This window comes from Diceros bicornis, chromosome 18, assembly GCF_020826845.1.
Source record: "Diceros bicornis minor isolate mBicDic1 chromosome 18, mDicBic1.mat.cur, whole genome shotgun sequence".
Classification (NCBI taxonomy): Eukaryota; Metazoa; Chordata; class Mammalia; order Perissodactyla; family Rhinocerotidae; genus Diceros; species Diceros bicornis.
In genome coordinates this window covers 38,783,900-38,808,962 of record NC_080757.1, presented here as the reverse complement: position 1 = coordinate 38,808,962, position 25,063 = coordinate 38,783,900, and the positions used below count along the sequence as shown (strand labels likewise).

The 25,063-nt window shown below is 55.3% G+C and overlaps 1 protein-coding gene and 2 non-coding genes across 3 annotated transcripts in view; 1 reads left to right on the top strand and 2 right to left on the bottom strand.

Moving 5' to 3' along the window:
• LASP1 (LIM and SH3 protein 1) overlaps positions 1 to 20,123 on the bottom strand; it is a 38,880-nt gene extending 18,757 nt beyond the window's left edge. The window contains exons 1-3 of the mRNA XM_058560822.1: positions 19,917 to 20,123; positions 12,184 to 12,278; positions 3,053 to 3,137 (exon numbers count right to left, since the gene is read on the bottom strand). Of these exons, the coding sequence (XP_058416805.1) occupies positions 3,053 to 3,137; positions 12,184 to 12,278; positions 19,917 to 19,985 (249 nt within the window). The 5' untranslated portion in view covers positions 19,986 to 20,123. The remainder of the gene's footprint in view (positions 1 to 3,052; positions 3,138 to 12,183; positions 12,279 to 19,916) is intronic.
• Positions 20,124 to 20,868: 745 nt separating this feature from the next.
• TRNAC-GCA (transfer RNA cysteine (anticodon GCA)) lies at positions 20,869 to 20,940 on the top strand. The gene has a single exon. It is a non-coding gene; the product is annotated as a tRNA-Cys (tRNA).
• A 1,752-nt stretch (positions 20,941 to 22,692) lies between these two features.
• Positions 22,693 to 22,764, bottom strand: TRNAC-GCA (transfer RNA cysteine (anticodon GCA)). Its single transcript has one exon. It is a non-coding gene; the product is annotated as a tRNA-Cys (tRNA).
• Between the last annotated feature and the right edge of the window lie 2,299 nt (positions 22,765 to 25,063).

Here is a 25,063-nt window from a genome sequence, read left to right as displayed (position 1 = left end):
TGGGTTCAGGGGGCCGCACAGACACCCCAGCTCAGCCCCAGCCCAAAGCTGCTGCCTCTACGCAGCCTGGGGGGCGGTGACAGCTGCCCTGGGCAGGGGGATGTGGGGGCAGCTGGGCCCCAGATGCCAGTTGCCTGGCTCAGCCAGGCCTGGGCAGGACCACCCAGAGGGGTCACTTCTGGTTGGCTCTGTGGTTACCTCCCCCGCAGGGGAGGCTCCAGGTGTCCCAGACACCCAAAGTAGCATTTTGGGAACCAATCTAGAGACAGGAAAACAAATAAAGTTGAAATAGCACAGGCAGCTTCCCAGAGACTGAGAAGGGCTGAGATACATCAACGCAGGCCCAGGAAGGGCCCTGGAAAGACACCAGCTGACACCCTGGTGAGGTGGGGCAGGGCAGGCAGAGGAGGCTCCCACTTCCCTTCCTGCAGCCACAGGCGGCTCTAGCTGGCCCTGCCCCCACAGGGACCACAGGAACCAGAACCTGTCACCACCCCCAGCCAGGCCCACTCAGCCCTTCCAAGCCTCAGAGCACCAGGCCCAGCCCCAGACCTCGAGGCAACTGGGGTTCGCCGTCCCCATTTTAGCGGGAGGAGAAAAAGCTGAGAGGCAGGCAGTCAGGCTTAGACCACAGCTGGGGAGGTGGAAGGGAGGCAAAACCAGGCCTGCAAAGAGGGCAAGGCCCTCATCTCCACTGTCAGCCTACCCGAGCCTCCAGCCCTGAGGATTCCTGGGTCCCACCCAGAACTGCCAATGAAAAGTCCCTTGGGTGGGGCTGCCTTCTACAAGTCCCCAAGCACGGCTGGTGACTGGTGCATCCCAAGGATGAGAGCACGAGGCTGGGCGTGGAGAGCACCAGGCTGGGTGCCCCAGCTGCAGAACTGTAAGAGCAAAGGGCTTGAAGTCTGCCTCTGGGCAAGTGGCAGGGCCTCTCTAAGCCTGTATCTCCATCTGCACAGTGGGGATAACAGAGTCCCTCCTTCCTCAGGAGCTTGTGAGGATTAAATGAGATCAGCGCATGGCCCTCAGTGAGGACCTAATGAAGAGTGACTGCCACTCTCATGATGTTCCTAGCCTGCCTGAGAGACAGGGGCCTGGAAACCCAGGAGGTGAGCAGCGGGCCAGGCCCGGGGAGCAGAGGGCGCAGGTTGGGGGCAGAGGAGCCTTCAGACCCCATGCAAGAGGTGCTTCCTCCAGGTCCCTCTGATGGGACTCCCACCACTCAGGGTTCTGACTGCCCCTCTCAAGCTTTGGGGTGAGTACAGGTCACCCTGCGATGCTCTGGCCTGCCTGCCCCGTGAAGTCCCCTCCATCTCTGGCCCTAGTGGGCTCCCTATAGGATGGGGAGTCTGGGTGGGTAGCCAGGGCGTGGCCAGAATCTCCCCTGTGTAGACCAGGCCCAGGCCCCAGGGCTGTCTCAACCTCCCTTCCTGCCAGCTGGGCCACCCGGCCTGAGGGCGGCAGAGGTCTGGTAACCACACGTGCTCCCCAGGAAGTGCAGCTTTCACGCCACAGCTGGTGGGGCCCAGGCTGGCACATATGAGCTGCTGCGAGGGAGAAACCCAGCTTTCCCCACTTGCTCCCCATCACTGTGGGCCGCACGGGAGGCCCAAGCCCCAAACCCCACCATGGCTGCACACGGGCGAGGTCACTGTACTCCGGAGTGAAGACCAGGTCTTACAGCCTCACTTAGTGTGTGCCTCTCGCAGCCCCGGTCCCTGAGGCGGGGCAAGGACAAACGAGGCGAAGTAACTAAAAGCACTTGCTAAGCTACAAAAGTTCTCACCAGCTTAAGGGACTGTCGTGTTTATTATCAAGGTAGAGACAGTTCTCCTCGGGGAGCTGGATGGAAAACCGGAAAGAACACAAGTCCCAGAGCCAGACGGACCAGCATTCAAAGTCATCAGCATCTACTTCCTCTTCCGGGAGGTGGGGGTGATCCTGCCAGCAGCACAGGGCTGTTGTGAGGACTAAGGGAGCTCACACGCCCAGAGCACTCAGCACTCAGTACGTTAGCCTGAATACTGTTATTACCTCTACTGCCACCGCTATGATCTTAGCAAGTCCCTTAATGTCTCTGAGCCTGTTTCCTCATGTGTACAATGGGAAAAACAGCCCCCTCCTCACAGGGTGGCTGGAGGATTAAATGAGAGACGGTATGTGAAGCCCTAGACAGAGCAGGGCTGGTTCATCCCCAGGTGACCTGCGGGGAGGCAGGGACCCAGGGAGGTCACGTCAGGATCAGGCAGCAGGAGCCTCGCTCTGACGCATCAGGAGAGATCCCACTCTATGGCCCAGCTGGATCCTCCACAACACTTGCCTGGCCCTGGGCACCCTGCCCACTTGGTTATGTTCCCCAGGGGTCTCTGCTGAGGCCCTGCCCCATAGGCCAGACCAGGCTTGTCCCAGAAGGCCCCCAGACCCCCAGGCAGAGTTAGCTGTTCTGGTCTCAGGGCTCCAGACCTTTTGTCTATTCCTCAGGGCCTCTGTGGGGCAGGAACCCCGACTCCTCCCCAACTGCAACGGCGTCCATCACCCCCACCCAGCAGGCGCTCAGGAAAATCAGGCCCAAGGAGACAAAGGCAGGACAGGCCTCAGGGTAAGGTCCCCTTCACAGCCTGCCCTCTGAGGGGTGGAGGGGTTTGGGGACACGGCTATAGAGGGGTGCTGCGTAGCCTCAGACTGGCATGAGCCTGGAGAGGTGAGTTCCCTCCTGTGAGGGTGGGTGTGAGTGGAGAGGAGGAAGAGGGGAACAGCTTCCTGGAGGAAGTGGGCTTCAGGGGCCCCACGTGAAATTTCCTAGAGCAGAAGGAATCAGACGCCCACACCTCCCCAACCCACTTCAGGGGGAACACGCTCTCCCCAGCTCCTTTGACAAAGTTAGGAAATATGAAGTAACTGGGTGCAGGGTTGGGGCAGGAGACAAGGCCCGCGCTAGGATGGCCGCACCTTGGCCTTGCTGAGCAACCGCAGAGGGAAGGGCCCTTGCCAAATCCAGGGGTTACGACAGCCCTCCCCACCCCCAGGCCACAGCGCTGGCCCCGCCCCTCACCTGACTCTGGAGCTCGCTCTGCTGCTTGAGGCGGAGGTTTTCCGGGGTGTCAGCCACCATGGTGAAGGACTGCTTGGGGTAGTGTCTGCAGGACAGAAAAAGGGGGGGTTCACTCTGGGGAAGGAACCTCTGGGCTTCTCACAGACCTCTCTCTCCTGGAAACTTCCCCTTACCTGTGGGCAGCCCTTGCCCCAGCAGCAGGACCACGGTGTCCACAGTCCATGGTCCACGGCTGAGAGGAAGCAAGCGTTTCTCAGACTCAGCCTGAGCTGAACTGGGAAGACACATCAGGCCTGAGCGGCTGGCCGGCCGTGGAGAACTGTCCTAAGCCAAAGGGAGGCCACGGGGACTCTGTCTGAAGGTTTCAGATCACCCTTGTTTGAGGATAATCCATGCCTTAGAATCTACCCCACAGAGAGGTTAAGGGGGCCGGTTCACCCAGGAGGCCCAGCCAGATTGGGCAGAAGATGGGCATGGGGTCAGGACAAAGCTTTCAGCTAAGACCACAAACGGAGACCAACCAAGCAGAGGAAGGCAGGAGGGACACAGAGACAGAAGTAAAGGGGAAAGGGACACTCATATCCAGGGGGGGCTTCCTAGAGGAGGTGGCGAGAGAAAATGCACACATCCAGAGTGATGTTTCAAAGGGCTAACGAGGTCCAACCTAAGTGGACGGGAGGCGAGAGATCAACTTGAGGCCAGAAAAGAGGTCACGCTCAGGTGACAGATGACAACACTGTAACAACGGTTGATGTTTGCCCTGTGCTAAGGGCAAACATGCCTTAGTTCATCAAATTCTCACAAGTGCCCCAGCGTCCCCCTTTGACAGGTGGGAGAACTGAGGCTCCGAGAGGTTCAACAAGATGGCCCAGGCACAGGCCAATAAGTGGTGGCATCTGGATTCACACCCAGACAATCTCCCCAGGGCCGGGCACCTGAACCAAACCCTCCAATCTCCAGACACAGGACAGACCAGGGGCCCGATCCCCAGAAAGAGGGCTGACATGGAGGTGGCAAGAGCCAGGGCAGCCCTCAGCCAAGGCTGCAGGGACTCCAGGACCATCCAGTCCAGCCCCTTTACTTCCCAGAGGAGGAACACTGTGCTGGCGCTGGGTACTTGGCTGACTTAATAATTAACTTCTCACACTGGTTTATTATCCTCTCTCCACTACTTCTCCATGAGGGGAGGGATTTTTTGGTCTCTTGTGTTCACTGATTTATCCCAAGCTCCTAGAATAGTATCTGGTATTCAATAAATATTTGTTGAATAAACAAATGTCACACCAGGTGTTGAGGCTGGGCTGGGACTCGCACTCGGGTCTCCTATATCCCCCGGGTCATGACGAAGTCCCCCAGCAAATCAGCTGGAGGAGAGGCAGCCTGAGTCACTGCAGTGTGTGCATATGTGCTGGACGTGACATGGTCAGGGCTCTACACCAGCCTCAACTATTTCAGGGACTGGTGGGCGGCTTCTCTGAGCAGGAGCCGAGGTCTGGCCATTTTTAGCCCTGGGTGACCACACCCCACCACAGCTGTGACCACCGACAGATTCCTGATTCGCAGGCTGTCCCCAGGTAAGAGATGGATTGCCTCTTTCCAGGCACGTTCCACCCTGGCCCTGGAGCTGGACATGAGCTGCCCTCCTGCCTCTGTGCACTCAACAAACCTGGCACGTTCTCCAGCCACCTACACCACCCGGAACCAGAGCTACCTGTAAACACATGACTTCCCCCTGGGCCACCACTTGTGAAGGGCAGGACTTGGGGTTTGGAGACCTAAACTAAGGGGGGTGTGACTAGAAACGGCACAGTGTGGACTCTAGCCCTACGACTGAGTCACTGGGTGGCTTTGACAAATCCTTTTCCCTCTGAGCTAGTTTCACTGTCTTGGACCTAGGTGACACCAGCAGTGCCCCACTCCCTAGCCTGCACTGTCCACCTGGGTCCTGCCTCCCAGGTCAGCCCAGGCCCACAGCTCTCCCAGCAGAGGGAGGAGACTGAAAAGCCAACACAGGTGCCTGCAGCTGGCAACAGAAATGGCCCGTGGATGAAGGTGAAGCTAAGGCTGTGGGTCCAGTCCCCAGGCTTAGCCCAGCTCCACGAAGCCAGGGCACCCACAGCTGAGGAACTCCATTCACAATTCCTGAGCAGTTCTGGGGAAAGGGAGGATCAAGTGGGAGTCTGTTCCCGGAGACTAGACAGAGAATAGCAGGAGGGATCTATGTAAGATCTCCAGCAGAACTGGCTGGCCCAGAGGTCCAAAGAGGGAGGGCTTCAGAGATGACCCTCCCACCAAATCAGAGCCGTTCTGAAGGCATCGTGGGGTGACAGGTGTGGTGTGGAGAGCGTCTGTAAGTAGGAACTCATGTGGCAGAGGGAGCTCAGGTCCTGAAGCAGAGGGATGGAGACCTCCAGGGCGGCTCTGGCCCAGAACCTGAAGGGTCAAGTCTGAGAAAATGGCGCTGGTTAGCATTTGGTGGGGAAGGGTGGCTGGCAGGCTCGGCAAACACATGTGCTCGGGAGCCAGTCTGCAAACCTGGGGTTTCCCACTTGCCTGAACGTACAGGGTGAAAACGGCGTGCCAGCTCCAGTGGCCCAAGGACAGCCAGACACGTGCACCTGACGCGCCCCCACCCCGCAGTTCCGAGGCTCCTACACACACTGTGTTATTCCTCACACACGATCAATCTACGGACGGGCCCTCTGCAGCGATGCGCGTCTCCTGGACAGCGAGGCTGACAGGTCCACACGTGACAGCTCGCTTTACAGGCCATGTTCACAACCCCCAACCGCCACTCCACCAGAAGGGTCTCGGGAGACCCCCCAACATGCAGTGCCTCTGGATGGGGTTGGTGGGTACTTCATGCTCTCTTTGGAGCCACTGTGACCCCCAGATCTCAACCCCCTACAGCCAGAACACTAATCCCATCAGAAGGGAAGGGGGGACCAGCCTAGATGTTGACTCGACTTAATCTGGCAGGAAGAAGAGGGGGATTTTAACCCTGCATCAGATTAACTAGATTAAAGAGGAGCTCCAGAGCCTCCAATCTCTTACCCTTGTCTCCTAACCCCCCAACCCCAGGCCAGCGGAAGGCAGGGAGACATGTGGCATCAGCCATATTCCTCCTGGTAGGTCAACCCTGTCCCTCCCCACAGTCCCCAGCCCTGGCTAGACAATTCTGCCTTTCCCTTTCCCTGCTCGCTGAGCTTCAGGTTCCCATGGCAACCTCATCCTCAGCTCCAGGCAGGAGAGCAGCAAGAGCAGGGAGACAGAGAGAGAGTCTGTGGGGGTGGGGGAAGAGACACAGACAGCAAGGGTGTCCTCAGCTGCGGAGGAGCCCAAGAGGGCAAAACCAGGAGACCGTCTGCAGGATCCTCGCAGACAATTTTGGGGAGGAGGACAGGTGTCACGGGTTTGTTTTCAGAAGGGAGGATACAAGAATATCAGTGCTGTGCCCCTCCCCCACCAACATGACTGCCCTCGAAGAGGGCACCGACTAATTTGACCTCCTTCCAGAAACAATTGCTGGGAATTGTACTTTTTCCCTCCCTCTCTGTCCTGGGCGTGAAGCTGCCCCCTCATTACCCTCAGATCCTAGTTGAGATGAATGCATGCATGTGTATGCCAATGTGGGCGCTGAGACAGACGAGGGGCCACCTGCCCCAGCTAGTGACCCCAGTGGAACCCCAGCCCCACCAACAGACTCAGCCATGGTGAGGGAACAAGGGGCCAGGGTGGGGAGAACCAGGCGTCCCAACCCTGGCCTGGAGCAGGGTCCGGAGCACAGCTGTTCTTTGTCCCTTCTGTGGGCCAGCCTGCGCCCTGCCCCTCATTAATTATTCCAAGCTGTGGGCCCTCTGCTGACGCCCCTCTCCACCTTTGATAGCTGCTCTAGAGAAGAGAAGGCATGGAGAGAGCCCACTAGGATAGGAAGCCCGGGGGTAGGGGCAGGGATCTAGCTCCACGAGGGCAAGAGCAGGGACGGGGCAGGGCAATCAAGCAGCTGTTGGCAGCAGCCTAGGCCTCGGGACAACAGACAGGCACACAAAGCGACTCCCTGATATACTGTATCCTGTGCACATTCTCTCTTGAAATCTGCCACAAGGCTTTGGGCTAGAAAAGGCGGGTGTTACCATGGTGCCCACTTTACAGATAAAGAAACTGAGGCCCACTGTCAAGGACAGAGCCTTGCCCAGTGCACTCTCCCCTACCCCACAGCTGCCCAGCCAGCTAAGGGCAGGCTGACCTCTCTCGCAGGTGGACCCCAGTCCAGCCCCAGTGCTCAGGGCTCTGGGGAAGGATGTGTGTGGCAGGGTGGGTGGAGAACAAAGTACTTCATCTTTCAAACCCAACCGGTTTCCAAGCCTGGCCATTATGAGAGACCCTCTGGGGTCTTTCAGCCACCCCCAGTCAGAAGGCACCTACTCCTTAAAAATTTCCTAAAGCAGGTGTCCCAAGAGTCCAGACACTGACCTCTGGGGACGCAGGAGAAGGGGCCTCGCCCCTTGGGGGTTATCCCTGAGGACTTGAGTCACCTTCCTGCTTGACGGGACTATGAGGCCAGGGAGGATGTGAGAAGTTGCAACAGGCTTACTGGTGACACGGACAGCTTGTAGGGCACAGCCCTACTCCCAGTCCTGCCATTAGTTGCGTTCCAGAGGCAGAACAAGAACAGACCAGAGATCCTGAAAGCCCGGCTCCCCCTTTCTACACGCAACCTCGCCCCTTCCAGCCTTGGACTCCTTCAAAAACCACAGCTTTTTGTTTAAGGAGGAACAAAAATACATCAACGAAAGCAACAAGGAGCCTTTGGTTTCACCAAAAGGGAAAAAAAAAAAAACAGCCCCTACATCCTGCCTCTGGAAGGAGCTGCTGATTCCCCTGCTGGGAACACTGCCCACGGGCGGGCTGGCAAGCGGGGAGGGCAGTCAGGGAGGGCTCCCTTCTACCCAGTTTCTTACCAGGCCCCAGGCCTGAGGGGCTGAAATGGTGGGGATAGGAAACAACAAACAGGCATTGTTTGACCAGAGGAAAAAAATGAGCAGCCAAAAAGAACAAGGCTAGACATGAAGAAGAACTTACCAGCCCTCATGGGTTGCAGACAAAATGAAAAATCAAAGCTGGCACCTGCCCCTGATGGCAATACATAAACAGAAACGATTCTGCCAGGTTGGGTAAGGCACGGAAACACTGGGCCTCAGTTTCCTCATCTATAAAATGGGGGTGTTGGGAGCAAAGTGACCCCTGAGGTTCCTTAAGGTCCTGACATCTCTGAGCGTAAGGATTTGGGAGTAGAGTGAGGTGTGGGGGCTGCCTAGAGGCCACATTTGGCTCCTGTGGATGCCCCTTTGAGCTTGCCTCCCCCATCCCAGACACACACCCCTCCACTCCCACTCCGGGTGCTACCCCAGCTCCCTAAGATTTCTGATCCCATTTTTCCCAGTCAAAAGCAGAGAATTCTGGAAAGGCAGGAAAGCCCTAGGCCCTAGTCCTGAATTTGCCCATCACTGCCCCATCTTCTAAGAACAGCTGGGATTCAAGACAGTTGGCTAGAATCCAGAGACACTTGGAGCACCCAGCCCCACCAGCACCGGCCCCACCTGACTCTCTGAGGCCGGGGGAAGGAGTAGGACCACAGCCCTTGTTCCCCAGAACCAGGGACATCTCCATCCTCAACCTCTCACCCTACAGCTCAAGGAAACCAAAGGATGGACCCCAGATATCTGTAGCAGTGAAGACAGACAGGGTGCAATTGAGCACTCCCTTTCTTCCTTGGCCCATGTCCACTCCCCATCTGACACCCCAAAAGCTGGTTCCCCTGGCCTGTAACTCCGCCTCAGGTCTGCAGCCTCCATTGATTCATGCCCTCCCCCACCCCCCCACCCAGCCATTGATTCATTCAAGGAGGAGGGAACCAGCACATTTCTCCCCACCCCCACCCAGCCCTGACCTCTAGCCTCCCAGACTAACTGCATGGAGACAAAGGAGCGGGTTTGTCTCCACCTTCCAATCTGCCCCACTTTCCGAAAATATAGTTTACAAAACAAATAACCAAGGGCATAAATATTCCTCTAACCAACGAAGCAGGCTCTCTGCAGCTACCTAGAAGCTTCAAGAAAGAATCAGATTGATAGTGGTTGTTCCACTGCTGGCTATTGTGCACATGTGGGCATGCACACCTCTACCCTGGCATAGCAATGCCTAGGGGGCTGTGGCCTAGGAAGTGTGAACGCAAACACAGCCTATTCAGTCCAACTCCCCGGCATTTTCCCCAGCCCCGTGCCTGGCGGCGTGTGTCTCAGTATGCACCAGGCCCAGTGTAAGTGCCTGTTTGTGGGGTTTATCACAGGCTGGCAGGCCCGGCTGTGAGCCATGACCTGTGCTCTCTCCCCTGCCTCACCCCAAAACACATCTGGTGCAAGGAGGAAAATAGAAGAGGCGTTTTTGCTGCCTACAGTCACTTTCCAGAACTTAAATCTCAGACTTGAGAAGCCACTGGGGAAAGACAGACAGCTTTCTTCTCTCTTGACCACCCCCTGCAAGATCCCGGCTCAGGGCCTAGCCAGAGACAGGCACAGAGCACAGAGGCTGCCTGCCCACCAAACCCACACACTCCCTCCCTAGGTGGGCCCAACTCCCTGGCAAAGTGCAGGGAGAGACCACCTGCCCCTCGGGGCTCTGAGTGTGAGGGGCTGCCAGGAAGGGAGCCAGGCGTGTGGTCCACAAAGCAAGGCCAGGATGAGAATTGGGACAAAGCTACACCCCAGAAACCTCAGGATTCAGGAACCTGAATGTCACTGGAGGATGGGGCCACAGGCAAGAAGAAACAGGAAGGAATGGGAGCAGACAGGACCAGGCACCCAGCAGGCGCTCAGGACTCTTGAGTCTAGGGTCCAGCATCCCTGGGTAGGACTTTGTAACTGTGGGGAAACTGAGGCTCAAACAGGTCCAGAGGGCACTCCTTGCAGGCCGGGCCTGTGTCTGATTTATCCCAGAATCCCATGTCTGGCTTGCTGGCATAGACCGACTACTCAGCAGACACTGGCTGAGGGAGTGTGACGCCTCGGAAAAGGTGCTACTACAGCTGGAGTGAGACACAGGCAGGCCGCACTCCCCCAAGTCTTCAACCCTCATCCAAGCTCCTTCCCAGGTAACATGCCAGCCGGTCACCTGGGCATGGCAGAAGCTCCGGCTGTAAAGGCTGCAGGGAACAGAGAGGGGTCAACCTGCTTCTATGGCTGGGGGCCAGGAGAGAGACAGGGGAAGCTCCGCCTCAGCAGGTTGGAAGCAGCATCCAGAGAGGGGCGCTCCATCTTCTGCCTCCCCAGGAGCCCATAACCCCTGCAGAAGCTCCCCACCCCCACTTGCTGCAGCCTCCCTTGAAGAGAGTGGAAAAAGTAAGCTGGGACTTCGGCACAAGGCTGAGAAAATGCAGAGAAAACAAGGGCAAGCCTTTGATTTCTTTCTCCAACTCCCAAAGCTCACTGAATTCTAGGCTACTGGAGTCTTAGGAAGGGATGTGTAGAAGCATCAGTCCCTGCTGCCCACCAGGCTTAGGGCTCTGCCAGCCTTCTGCCTGCAGGGGTGGAGGCTCGGAAGCTGTCCCCAAAGGAGCTTTGGTGCCCAGAATCTAGCCTGAAGTAGTACAGCAATAAAGGGGTTAAGTGCCCTGGCCTCTGGCTTTGCTGAACCCCACCCCACTCCCCAACAGAGGGAGGAAGTGGCAGAGAATCAGGACTCGTGTGAGCTCTTAAGAATTCAAAGAATGTTCCATTTCCCTTGGGGGGGTGGGAGGGTTTGGAAGGGGGAAGAGGACCAGTGGAAGCTAATAGAAGGGGCAGCTGAAGGAGAAGCCAGGACAGAGCTGTGATGCTTCTCCTACCCCAGGCAACCTTCCCAGTGCCTCAATCCCCCCCAGAAGGGACAACACTCACATGGCTTCTTGGATGTGAGATTTTATCAGAAATCTGTTTCCCCAGCACCTGGCTCAGGTTGGCAGACAGCAGCCGGCAGGCAATAAAGGCTGATGAATGATCAAACCCCCAAGGGGATGAGGCCGTGGTATTAGCAGGGGAGTGGGGGTGCAGTAAGGGAGAGATAGCCTTTCAAAAGGGTTTACGCCCCTAACCCCTTTCAGACAAGTCCCAAATTTCCACTCCTGGGTGAACTTCAGCTGCAAAGAGCCTCCTGACTGAGAATTTAAAAAAAAAAACAAAAAACTGAACTCAAGTGAGATACTGAATTGTTTTGAAGACTGATCTTACAACCTACTTGAAGGGGCTTGACCTTCCGAAGCCCCCACCTAGCAGGGCAGCTGTGAGGTCCCGCATGTGCATGGACCTGCCAAAGTTTGCACTTGCTGTGCACGAGCTCAGCCTGCAGATGGAAGGCGTTGCACCCCCTGGAACTGCATGGGATGGTATGGGGGGGTGCCCCTCTGGGATAGGGGGCCCCACCCCTACCCACCTCCCCACATGGGAGAGCCTGCAGGCCAGGCTGCAGGTCCCAGTATGGAAGGAACAGAGCCCAGGCCAATTCCAGTGGAAAACACTTGACGGTCTCCCCAGCTTTCATCACCAGGCAGGGAAGAGATCTGCCCCGGGCCAGGGCACACCTTACACGGTGCCCCCACTCCTCAAGAGAGGAACACCAGGAAGGGCTGCAGCCGGGGGCCCCCAAAGCCTAGTGCCCAGATCCTTTGGGAGGAGGCAGGTGAGGGAAGGAGACAGTCAACTGCTTTTTGGGGAGAGAAAGGAGGAGGGTGAAGCAGAGAACACAACTTGGCAGAAACAGGGCAGGTCGCTTATTCTTGAAAGACCACGCTGGATCCCTCTCTGCAGCAGGTGCAGTGGAAAGAACCTGCTTACTTTACTGGGTTTGAACTAGCCTCTCACTAGCCATGTTGTCTTGGGACAGTCCCTTCCCTTCCCCAAGCCTCAGTCTCCTTCCCCTTAAAATGGGAATAACAGCCCTTACTTCACCCAGCTGTGGTGAGGACGAAATGTGATTAATACTCATCAGGCAGAATGTGGAAGCTCTCAGCAACGGCACCTTGTAGTTATTAGAATGGAAGGAAGAAGCGGGGAGGGAGCCGAGGTGCCCGCCCAGCCCCAGCCCAAGGTAGGACTCACGCGCTGCAGTAGGGCTTCTTCTCATAGCCCTTGTAGTTCTTCATGTTGAGTGTCATCTTGCAGCTCTCGCAATGGAAGCATGCTTTATGCCAGAACTGGGAACAGAGGCAGAGAGAGGACACCCATCAGACACCAGGACTTCAGGAAGGGGGGCTCAGGGCCTAGGAAGGGGCACTCCATCCCGGGGACTGTCCCAGACCCATGGCTATGCAGAGAACATAGAATCACCCCAGGTGAGCCAGGGACACCTCAGGTCACAGGCTTTGCCAGCTGCTGACACTCCCCTTCCCTTCCCCGCTGCTCCCCAGTCAGCCATTTGAGCTGTCAGGAGGGGGAGAAGGGCAGACAGGAAGGTGAGTGGGGAAGAGGCCAGTTATAGAAGTGACAGCAGCCCCCAGAAGGTCAGCTCCACCTCCCCCGGACCACTCCTGCCGCCTGGGCTGGAGAAGCCTCATTGCTTATGCAAAGCAGCACCACGGTTGCTAAGAAGCCCCTGCTGTACGTGGAGGGGCAGCTCCCCAGCCTTGACAAGGCCTGGAGAAGAGGAGGAGGGCCCAGGCCCATAACCCAGGCCCGGGAGCCATGCACTCCTGGCTCCCACACCGGGACCTCTGGACACACGTGAGCCTGGATGATGCTCCAGCTCTGATACCTCCCACTGTGGGACCCCAACCAGAGGAGGGGGTGGGTGCCCCAGCTCTAGCCACCACCCTCACACCTTCCTCCCCTTCCCTCACCCTTCTCCCACCCCTCAGCCAGATACCGGGTAGGAGAGCATCCAGCAGGTGGTCTCCCACTGAGGCACTGAAAAGCTCTGCTTAAAAGCCTTGGAGTGGACCCCCCATAGGGGACATCAAAGCTCCACCCTGACTAGCTGTGTGACCATGTCAGGGCTCACACCTCTGAGCCATTTCGTGTCTGTGGAATGGAAATGATACCTATCCCTCCTGGCACTGCTGAGGATTAAATGAAAATTACCCGCAAAGCCCTTAGCACAGGACCTGGCACCTCCACGGCCCGGACGTCAGATGCCAGGCACGGCAGGTAGGAACCTCAGCTGAGGGGCTCAGCAGCTCACACTGGAGGTTTGTGTGTGTTGGGGCGCAAGCAGGGCGTCACTGTGCCCAACCACAGCTACAATACATGTGGGTGAGAACGAATGACAGGTCATTCTCCAGCAAGGCCCAGGGACCAGGAGCAGAGCAACCAATCCAGGGTGGCCGATGGAGGGGAACAGAGTTGAAGCCCATGAGGGAAGTGGAACCGAGGCAACAGAAGTGACTCCATCTTGAGAAATGTTGATGCTCTGGCAAACTCATGCAAAGGAGATAGAAATCTACCCCTGGCAGCCCAGGATGTGGACCCGGGGATGAGCACCAAATAAGATTCCAGCTTCCAGGACCCCAGAATCCGGACGACCTGGATGACCTGGCTGGCCTGTGTCTGCCCCGTTTCCCAGCCATCAGGGGAGACACTCCTGACCTCTCAAAGAAGGAAGCCAGAGCCAGGGAAGGGCCCAGGGAGACTTTCGAAGGGACTCAGCTCAGGGCTAGTTCTTGGCCATCTGTCAAAGAATTCCCCCAAGGCAGTGCTTCTCAAAATGTGTTTCCTAGCCAAGGGGTGCTTCTGGGACACTTTGGAGAAGGGGACAGAAAAAAGAAACTGAGAGGTTGGGATACCACCTCCCCTTTCCTGGCCCACTTCATCCAGCGACCATGGGGTAATTTGGGGGGTTACTGCCTCCTAATAGGGTACTTTCCCTGTCAAGGAGACCCAAAGGAATCCCTAACGGTGGAATAGTAAACTGAGTGATAGAACCACTCTTTTGGGAAGAAGGCCAGATGGAAGTCTCGAAGCAGAGGGATGACTGGTCTAAGCTTGGCCCCCACCCACCGGGGCCTATCCCGGAGCCCAGCCCAGACTCCTCCCAGCGCAAAACACCAACACATACAAGCCAAGAGAAAACTCCAACAGCGCAGTCCCTGCCCCCACAAACCCCCCAAGTGACAGCCCCTCTGCCTCCCCCAGTGCCTGGGAGGTGCTGGCAGAGTGCCCCAGCGCTGTCACCACCCAGTCTGCTGGCCTCTGCCTGCTTAGCCGCACATGCCCTTGCCTGGGCCCCCGCCTCCCCCTACCCCCGCAGGGGCCTGCCAGGAAAAACATTCTCTGGAATCCAGACCATGACCCACTTTCACACACACGTACACAGGAATACACACTGTCCTAGGACTGGGGACCTCCAAAACTGCCTCCTGATTGACTTGGGGGAGACAAAGGCAGAGAGAGTCCTACCCTAGCAGAATGGCCAGGTCCCTAACCTGGAGCCAAGCTCCTTGGGAAGAAGGGCAGGGTGTACTGAGCAGGCTGGGGTACAGGGCAAGCACCCGATCCAGGGCGTCCACAAGATCCCTCCCCGCTGCCACCTGGAGGAAGGGGAGCCCCCATATGAGAGGATGGTGCACGTTTCCATCAACAGCTCTTCCTCCCCTCACCCCGAGAGTCCTTACTCTCAGCTTAGACACATTAGAGGCTGGGGTGGGGCTCATCTGTTCCCTTATAGGTGGCTCAAGGGCAGAATAATGAAAACAAGAGTGGATGGAGTGCCTTCAGGGGAACTACTGAACTCAGTCTCCGCATCTGTAAAGTGGAGCTAAAACCATGGTCCCTCAGAGGTGGTGGAAGGAGTAATGAGATGTCGCAGGCGCCAAGCCTAGCATAATGCCTGGCACCGCTAGCTGCTTCTTGTCACCTCCCTCCGCTCTTTGGAGGAGGGCTCCGAGGTTCAAATAAATCCAGCAGCTCCTGCCACTGGGTCCTCTTTGGGGTGGGAAAGCCGGAGGCGTGGGGGCAGAATATGGTGACTCACTCATCAGCCCCTGTAGGCCAAGCCTGGGCCAGGCACCCCAAAGGGACCTCAAGATGAAACTCCATCCCTGTCTCATTCGGGTCTGGTGAAAGACACTGTCAGGGAAAAAAGTCAATACAACTCCAAATGACCCTCTCTCTGCTCCTTCCCCTGCCCTATAAGCCCTGTCCCAGAGCAAGAGTCCCCTCTTTCTTTTAGGTCCCAGGGAAGATTTCAGAGAAGCATTCCTGGGACTGGGACTCAGGAGAGCAAGGTACACCTCTGGGCATGCAACTCTAATCCTTCCTGCTGCTCTGGAAGTCCATCCTTTCCCTATTCACAAAAAACCAGACCTCTGGTGCCTATTAGAAGCCTCTCAGGGCCAGCCCTGTGGCGTAGTGGTTAAAGTTACACGTGCTCCGCTTCAGCAGCCCAGAGTTCAAGGGTTCGGATCCTGGGCACAGATCTACACCCCTCAAGCCATGCTGTGGCGGTGATCCACATACAAAATAGAGGAAGACTGGCACAGACGTTAGCTCAGGGACAACCTTCCTCAAGCAAAAAGGGAAGATTGGCAATGACTGTTAGCTCAGGGCTGATCTTCTTTAGGAAAAAAACAATAAATAAAATAAATAAATAAATAAAAAACATTGCAACCCTGAAATTCTATGATTCAGACCTCTGGTGCCTATTAGAAGCCTCTCAGGGCCAGCCCTGTGGCGTAGTGGTTAAAGTTACACGTGCTCCGCTTCAGCAGCCCAGAGTTCAAGGGTTCGGATCCTGGGCACAGATCTACACCCCTCAAGCCATGCTGTGGCGGTGATCCACATACAAAATAGAGGAAGACTGGCACAGACGTTAGCTCAGGGACAACCTTCCTCAAGCAAAAAGGGAAGATTGGCAATGACTGTTAGCTCAGGGCTGATCTTCTTTAGGAAAAAAACAATAAATAAAATAAATAAATAAATAAAAAACATTGCAACCCTGAAATTCTATGATTCAATTAAATTAAAAAATAAAATAAAAAGAAGCCTCTCAGCCAACCTCCCAGGCTCCAGCATCACCCTCAACTCTCCCTTCCTGCAGCTCCAAAGCTGTGACCCATTCCACAGAAAGGCAAACAGAGGCTGATGGCGGCAGAAGCAAGAGCCCAGGAATCACGGTGGAGGTGGGCAAAGCGGCTGCTCCCAGCTTCGGGTGAGGGGATCTTGCCCTGTGCACCCCGGCTGCCCAGGGCAGCCATGACTCAGGGTTAGAGTATGAGACCTTCCCCACCCTTCCCGACGTCCAGGGTTACAGTTTCTCCCTCCTCCAGGGGCAACACCAGCCCCACCCTGGCCAGGTCACCAACTGAGCTCAGTTGGACACCTGGGCCTCTGGCTTAAAGGCATAGACCTTGGCCGCACCTCCACAAATTCCCATGGGGAGATTATTATTCCCAGTGCCCCAGCTCCCCACAAGACCCCAGGCCCAGGGTCAGGAAGGGGCCGGCCACTTGAGGCACTAATGAGATAGTGTAAGTAAAAGCATTTTTTGCAAACACACCAGGTAGAAGAACCGAGCACAAAGAGCTTTAGATGTGAATTCTAGCTCTGGCTGAGAGGAGAAGGAGCCACATGACCTGTCTGAGCCTCCGTTTATGGGGGTCATAATTTACAGAAGCAGTCACATCTGTTTTGTGAGGCTGCCATGAAGACTGAGCCTGGCACGTCGCAGTAAGTAGTCGTTACTATGAATGGATGGTCATAAGATGGGGTACTCAGCTTCAGCTAGAAAAATGGGACACCCCAGCTGCAAGGAATTGTCTCCTTTTTGGGTCCAGCTCAGCCTCCTTCTACCTTGCTGCCCCCTGCAGGGATGGGGTGGAGGTGGCTCAGACAACTAGAAGCAGAGAGCCCTCCTAATGGGGGATTCCAGGGGAACCAGCAGCCCACCAATCCTCTGCCCTTCCCGAATTTCTCCACCTGTTTTCAGAAGCCTGGGAAAGCAAGCCAGGGGAGAGAGACATGGCAAGAGTCTTGACAACACAGGTCCCCAAATACAAACGTTTCCCAACAGGGTCTGGGACAAAACCCCACCTCTCTCAAAATGTAGAGGACATTCTGAGACAGCCTCTCTCCCTTCCCAAAGGCCCTGCAGCAGCCCTGCTGGGGGCTTGGCACAGAGTAGGGGCTCAATAAATATTTGCCAAATGAATGAGGGAATGAGGTCACCCTGTTTCTCCCCCAACTCTAATCCCAGAGTCCTCTAGGGAAGCAAATCTCAACCTCCTTCCCCCAACACCGTCATCAGCAATACATATTTATTCAGCATGCAGAGCACACTGGGTAATGCAGGTTGGGGGCAGGGTGGCCATCAGAGGTGACATGGCCTTTACCCACCTAAGCCTTTGGGAGATAAGGCTCAGGGAGGAGAAAAGGCTAACACCAAGGACACAGCTTGTGCTCTGGGTCACATGGTGAGCGGGCTACAGGCTGTAGGGAAATTGTAGTGAAATGAGTGAGTCTAATTTGACTCTCTCTTAATGTAAACGGGAAGCCTTGGGGACTTGTATGCCCCCGCCCCCCCAGGTCTCAGTCCTCCAGACACCAGTTCCCGGTCCAGGTGCCTGTCCTTACTGCCTGGAGGAGGTTGGAACCAATAGTCTGATATCTGGATATTCCAGGCCTCCTGCTCAGGGCAGGGGTCAAGGTCTTCCCAGGGCCAACTCCTGTAGGGAGAGCTCTAAAAAGAAGGAGGAACCACCAACTCCCACTTCCCAGGGCAACCCCCACTGAATGTCCTCTTCCAGCTAGGACAAGAGAACAACTGGGGGAGGGCACCTTGCAGGATCCCTGCCCCCCTCCCCTCTGACACGCAGCACCAAAGGTCCTTACAAGGGGAGCCAGGTGTGGACAGAGTATCCCAGGAAGGTAGGAAGGCACAGGCTATGCCACACCCACTTCTGGGCACTTAGGTAGGCACTTTAGTGCACTCCCCCACCTCCAAGGAAGTGACATCACCATACCCAGATGGCGAATACTGAGGCCTAGGGCCATTCATAAAGCTGGGGGAGCAGACCTGGAACTAGGACAAAGTCTCCCAACTCCTGGGCTAGCAATGCCTCCATCATATATTGTTCCCGCCTTATCTGGGTGAAAGTGCCCACAGCCTCTTCCCAACTCATGACTGTGGAGAAGAAGGTGGGCACAGGGAACTCAAGATGCAGAAGTCAAAATCCCTACCACCAGAGAAGGGCAAAAAACCCAGTGTGCAAGGACAGATAGTTCTTCAGCTAGCGCCTCCAAGCTGAAGTCCTGCCCTCCAGAGGCTGGCACGGTCATTGGGAAGGTCAGCACCCACATCCCTTGTGTCCACAATATGGCCCTCCTCTCCTCCAACCCAGCCAAGCCCAAGAGAGACAGCAGTGAAACAGCGGCAGCCCCATATGCCTCCTTCCTTCAAGACCAAGTTCAAATGTATTTCAGAACCTTAGAACACCACCCCCTCACCCTGACTCAGAGGCCAAAGGTCACTAAGGAAGCTCCAAAACCAAGGGGGAGGGGAGAGACAAAAAGTATCCAATGAACTGTCCTTTCCAAAACAAAACCTGGCTCCAGGTGGGCAGTGAACTTGGCCCCAGGGCTCTGCACCCCTCTTCCATCCCATGCCCCCTACCCCTGCCAGTTCAGATGCAAAGGAGGGAATATCTGGACTTAGAGCCAGCTTTGGGAGGTGGGAGAAAGGCACGACGAGGAGGGGGACAATCACAGAGGCCTCTCCTCCAGACTGGGGGGGAGATGCAGAGGGGAGGCAGATTCGCCTCAGGATCTTAGGGAGCTTACAAGAGGACTGCATCCTACCCCAAACTGCTGGAAACACCCAGTTCTAACTCTCCGCCCCCCTCCAAAAGTATAATGGCAACCAGATGAACGAGTCCAGCGTGGGGGGGGGGGGGCGACGCGTAAGGGCCCCCAGGGTACAGTGAATTTCAAAAATCCACCCTCCCCTCCCCCCAAACACCTCCCCCTTTTCTTGGCTTCCCCTGAACTCGGCCAATACCACCCTCCATTGGGGAAACCTGCTTTAAAAAGTTAGCTCTTTGTTCCACAAGCCGGTCTCAGGCTCTGAGCACAATTTCAGGAGATCTCTGCGAAGCACCCCCCACCCACCCTACTCCAGCACCCGACCCCGCCCCGCTCCAGCTGGGCGGCCGGGCACCGGGAGTTGGCTTCTAATCTGAGGTGGGGGCTGGGAAGCTATGGAGGAGGTCGGCTAGTCCATTAACCGATGAACCACTAAGGGAGCTGCAGGTCGTCCAAAAAAAGGGGTCTCGCAGTGGGGCTCGGGTCCTTATCTGAAGCTCAGTTCACCAGTTGCAACGCTTGCCGGCTGATAGCCCCCGCCCCCCAGTCTCCAGGCCAGGAAGCCGGGCCATTCAGGGCCACAGCAGACGGTTTCGCTCGGTCCCCCAACCTCTGCCCCGCCCCCCGCCGCCCCCTCCCCCAGCGCCCGGCGCTTCCGCCTACTTGGCGCTCGGCGCGGCGGGGAGAGGGAGCGGCCGTCTCTTCTCACTCTCCCGGCCCTACGGGGGCGGGACTGCACCCCTAACCTTCCCCCACCCCCCACCCCGGGGCCTGGCTTCCCACTCCTCTTCCGTCCTCCCAACCCCGGGGCAGAGCCCACTCTTCTCCAGTAGTGGCTGCCTGCCACGCGTGGACTCCTTGCCTCGCTTCGGATCTCCTGGTTTCCAGACTGGGGTCTGTCCCCACACCCCATGACACCGCCCTCCTTCCCTCCTCCCGGGATCGCGAGGATAAGGCGGCATAGACCCGGCCCCTCTCTCCTCCTCCAATCTGGAACCCTGCTCAGGGATTGCAAAAACGCGTCTCCCGGTCCCGGGGCTCACCTTATCCAGACAGTTCACCTTCTCCGTGGGGTACACGATCTTGCCGCACCGGGCGCAGTTGGGATTCATGGCTCCAGGAAAGGCTGGGGCGGGGACGCCCGAGCTCGCGCGCGTTCTCTTTCCCCGGAGCGAGCTGGCGGGAGGCGGCCGCGCCTGCAACTACACAGGCGGCGACGACCGCGGCTGGAGCTAGGGAACTGGCCTCCGCCTCCGCCCTCCTTCCCCTAATAAACACAGCGGGGAGGAGGGGCTGCACCGGGGCGGGGACGCGCCGCGGGCGCGGGCGCGGGCAGGGGCGCGCGCGGCGAGGCGCGCTCCCCGGGCGACGTGGGGCTGCGCGGGGGCGGATTCCGGGGAGGGCTGCGGGGCTGGGGGTGCGCGCCTAGGTGCGTTGGAGGGCCCCTGCGCCCGCACGCTTTCAAGCAGAAGGTGACTTGGAGAGGGGCGCCCGGAAGCCAGGCGCAGGCAGCCGGCTCTGCCCAGGGCCCTTCCCGCTCTGGAGGTGGCGTGGAGCCGGTCTGGCCGCCCATCTGGGTCCCCTGGGCTGCGGGAGGCGGGCAAACCCTACACACCCGTCGAGGGTGGGGCTGGAACCCTCCAGAACCCCCGACCAGATTCGAGGACTTTCCTTTGTACCCGTCGGTAACTAGTGTGAACCTGCGGACCGAACGGGAACCCCCTGCCCCGCCCCTCAGCTGCCCTTCCCCCCACATCCTTTCCCACATTTGTAGGGCGGAACCGTCCCTCCCGCCTGTACTCAGCGCCTCGCAGCCCGGGATACTTCTTTCTTTCCCGCGCCTCCGCCGTGCTGCTTTCCCGGGGTTCCCCGGATCCTTCTTTCCGCTTGGCCTCGTTTCCTCCTTCATTCTTTTCTCCTTACCCTTACACCTCACCCTCAGTGTAGCAGTGTCTCAACACCCAAAAGAGCCGTCTCCAGGTGCAGGAGCGGCGAGGGGGTATAGCTCAGTGGTAGAGCATTTGACTGCAGATCAAGAGGTCCCCGGTTCAAATCCGGGTGCCCCCTTTGTAGTTTTTCCTTTCTTCTATACCTAGCATTTTAACAATAGCTCCTAGGTTAAAAGAAAACAGAAAGACAATTTTTAAAAGAATCCCTTCCTCATTTTCCAACTTTAGCGGAAGCTTTCGATTTTGCTTTATACCCAGCAGAAGGGGGAGGGGCGGGTACGCGCACAAATCAGGTACAAAAGCTGCCCGTCGCCATTACCTGCGCCAGAGGTGTCAGGATTTCTGCGGCCACCGCCAGCAGCCTCAGATGTGTGAGGCAGTTCGAGGCGCCGGGTTCAAGGGACAAAATGACTCCCCCAAGTTGGCGTTCCGTTTCCAACGGGGTTGGGAGTGGGTCAAGAGAGGGAAACCCACAGACACAGCCTTTCTCCAACTTCAACTTTCTTTATTACCGGTGACATGGACGTGCTGTGTTCACCCTTCCCTATTGCTCATGACACAGGCGGAGTGAAAGCACTTCGAGAACGTTAAAATGGCCAATGCACACATATAAGCTCATTTTAATTTACAAAATTAAAGTTAGATCCTGATGCAAACTGATATAAACTAATGTAGTGGTTCTCAAACTTGAGCGTGCATCAGAATTACCTGGGGAACTTGTGAAAACACCCCCAGTTTCTGATTCTGTAGGCCTGGAGTGGGACTCTGAGAATTTTGCATTTCTAACAAATTCCCAGGTGACACTGATGCTGCTGGTCAGGGGACCACTCTTGGAGAACCACTGAACTAGTAATACACGCCCATCCAGTTTCATAACCTCAAGGTGGGGACAGATATCTGTTGGCTGCGTGACTGACAGTGTCACTGTTGGACGAGAGGAAAACGGTAAGTGTGAAGGGAGCAAAGGCGTCCGCCTCAACGGTTTTGCCCAAAAAAAGGAAAAATAAAGGAGAAAGGGAAAGGCATGCCGCCTAGGTCAGGGGGCCGCTGCGATATTTTAAACCCGGAATCTGGTTGTGTCATCCCTCGGCGCCCCAGGGGAATACTCGAGCGCGTTTTTTCCAAACCACGGCTCCCGTTACTGTGAAATGCATCGTGAGGCTGGACATGGAGATTGAGCAGAGCTGCTGTCCGGTGCAAAGCCCAGACCCGAGAAATAACCAGCTTTTCACTCCTTTCCTGGACACCAGGCCTTCAACTTATACTGCAGGTTTAGGTTTATCAGGCCAAAGCCCTGCCGTCGAGCTAGTATAAAGAAGAAAGCTGTCCACTTTTCACCGTCTTTTATCTGTGCTGTGTACTGTTACAAACTTCCCGTCTATATAAATCTTCTGAACTTTTGTTCTAGTCTTCCCGGTCAGAGTATGAACTGGGCAAAATAATATTCCCCTGCCCCGGCACTCCATTTTTACCCAAAAAGAAGCTGTAATTAACATTAAATCAATAGATCTGGAACTCTTGGAGATAGGAATACGGTAGTTCGGCACCTTCTCTCTACCTATTGAGAGCGCAGGTGGGCTTTTCGCCAGAGTCGGGGTGTACAGTTTAGACGCAGTCAAGTGATCCCTGTGCAAACTCTGGGGTGTTGCTCTCTACTTCTCAGGTACCGGGAACATTTGAATGAGGAAAACTGGGCGGGTGGAAGAGACAAGATCTTCCCGGGAGTTTTGGATTCAGAACCCGCAGACATCCGGGTTATTCTGAGTTACACCTGAGCGGATCTTCCACAGAGTTTTGGATTCGGAATCCGCAGACATTCTGGTTACTCTGGGTTATGCGAAAGTGGTTGGGAAAAACGTAAAGGTAGGAGAGGGGGCACCCGGATTTGAACCGGGGACCTCTTGATCTGCAGTCAAATGCTCTACCACTGAGCTATACCCCCTCTGGTGGCAAGGTTTTGGCAAATTCATTTTACAGCAATCTTAAATTTTTTTCATACTGAAAATTGTTCAAAATCAGTCCCTTCTTGCTAGATGATACTGAATTTACTAATAAGAAGGAATAAAAGAAAAAGACCAACTGAAGATATGGCATTTTGAAAACGTGAATTTGGGTACAAATCTGCCTTTTCTTGGCTCAACTCTTTATCCAAATCCCACCCATCTCTTTACCCTAAGAAGTCAGAGAACAACCTCTTGCACAACTGAATGGAGAGAATCCTTTCTCCTGGTCTCTGTAAAAAGAATACAAACACCAGCTAAAAAGATATCTCTACTGAGAGACCTTCCCTGGCTATACTCTCTAGTGTGGCTATACTCTCTCTTTTTATGGAGTAACTACTATGTGCCCTACTTTAGGTGCAGAACATACTTTCAGTAGAAAGACACAACGGTTCTCACTCTCACTGACTTTGAAATCTAGTGAAGACACACTAGAAACAAATGCACAAACGAATAAACAGGGAAATGCCCAGTAGTGATACCAGAGATGTTTAGAATTAAAAAAAGATGATGTGTTAGAAAGGTTCAGGGGGGCTATTTCAGGTTGGATAACCATGGAAGACCTTTCTGTGCAGGAGATTTTACAGTTAAGACCTGAATGACATGAAAGAAACAGCCATTTGGCCATCTGTGGGGCGGGGGTTGGGGGGGCGGGGGGGGGCATTCCAGGTAGAGGAAATGGTTACTGCAAAGGCCCCAGGGACAGAATGGCTGGAAGAAGGTAGACAAGGAGAGAGAGATTCAAGAGAGCTGGAGCCAAGTAGCCAGGGCTGAAAAGGGCCTTGTAGGCCAAGGTAAGGAGGTTGGATTTTATTCTAAATGGATGAAAAGCCAACCATTGGACAGTTTGAAGCAGAGGGATTTGAAATCATCACCCACACTGCTGTGGGGAAGATTTTATAGGGAGTCAAGAATACATACACACAATGGAGTATTATTCAGCCTTAAAAAAGAAGGAAATCTTGCAATATGCAACAACATGGGATATTATGCTAAGTGAAATAAGCCAATCATAGAAGGACAAATACGGCATGATTCCACTTATATGAGCTATCTAAAGCCATCAAACTCATAGAAGCAGAGAGTAGAATGGTGGGTGCCAGGGATGAGGGGAGAGAAATGGGGAGTTGCTAATCAATGGGATCAAGTTTCACTTGTGGAAGATGAATAAGTTCTAGAGATCTGCTATACAGCATTGTGCCTCTAGTTAACAATATTGTATTGTATACTTAAAAATCTGTTAAGGGGCTGGCCTGGTGGCACAAGCAGTTAAGTGCGCGCGCTCCACTGCGGCGGCCCGGGGTTCGTCGGTTCGGATCCTGGGCGTGCACCCACTCACCACTTGGCAAGCCATGCTGTGGCGGCGTCCCATATAAAATGGAGGAAGATAGGCACGGATGTTAGCCCAGGGCCAGTCTTCCTCAGCAAAAAGAGGAGGATTGGCAGATGTTAGCTCAGGGCTGATCTTACACACACAAAAAAAAATCTGTTAAGAAGGTATATCTCATGTTAAGTGTTCTTATCAGAATAGAAGAAAAAAAAGAGTGGACAAAGACAGGTTAGGATTCTATGGCAATAGTGAGAGATGGTGGTGATGTCTTAGACTACAGTGGTGTATTAGTTTTCTACTGCTGCTGTAACAAATTACTATGAACTTATTTGCTTTAAACAACACAAATGTATTATCTTACAGTTCTGAAGTTCAGAATTCCAAAATCAATTTCACTGGGCTAAAATCAAGGTGTTGGCATGCCTGCATTCCTTCTGGAGGCTTTAGGGGATAATCAGTTTTCTTGACTTTTGTAGCTTCTAGAGGCTGCCTGCATTTCTTGGCTCATGGCCCCTTCCTCCATCTTCAAAGCCAGGGTAGCATCTCCTCACCCTCTGATCTTTGCTTAACTTTAATCTTATCTTTGATCAAGATCCTTAATTGAATCACATCTGCAAAGTCCCTTTTATCATGTAAGGTAACATATTCACAAAGGGATTGGGACGTGGACATATCTGGAGGGCCATTAGGTAGCCTACCACAGAGGAAACAGCAGAGCCAGAGAGGGGTGAAGGCATCCAGACTGACCATGGCAGGGGAGCCACGTGCTTCATGTATGTTGGATGGCTTGAGAGGAAGATGAGAGAAAGAGAAGAAGCAAGAATGACTCTTTTGTCTTCACTATCTGAGTGGTTGGTGGTGTGGTTTCCTGAGATAAAGAACACTGGGAAAGGAGTAAGTTTAGGGGAAAA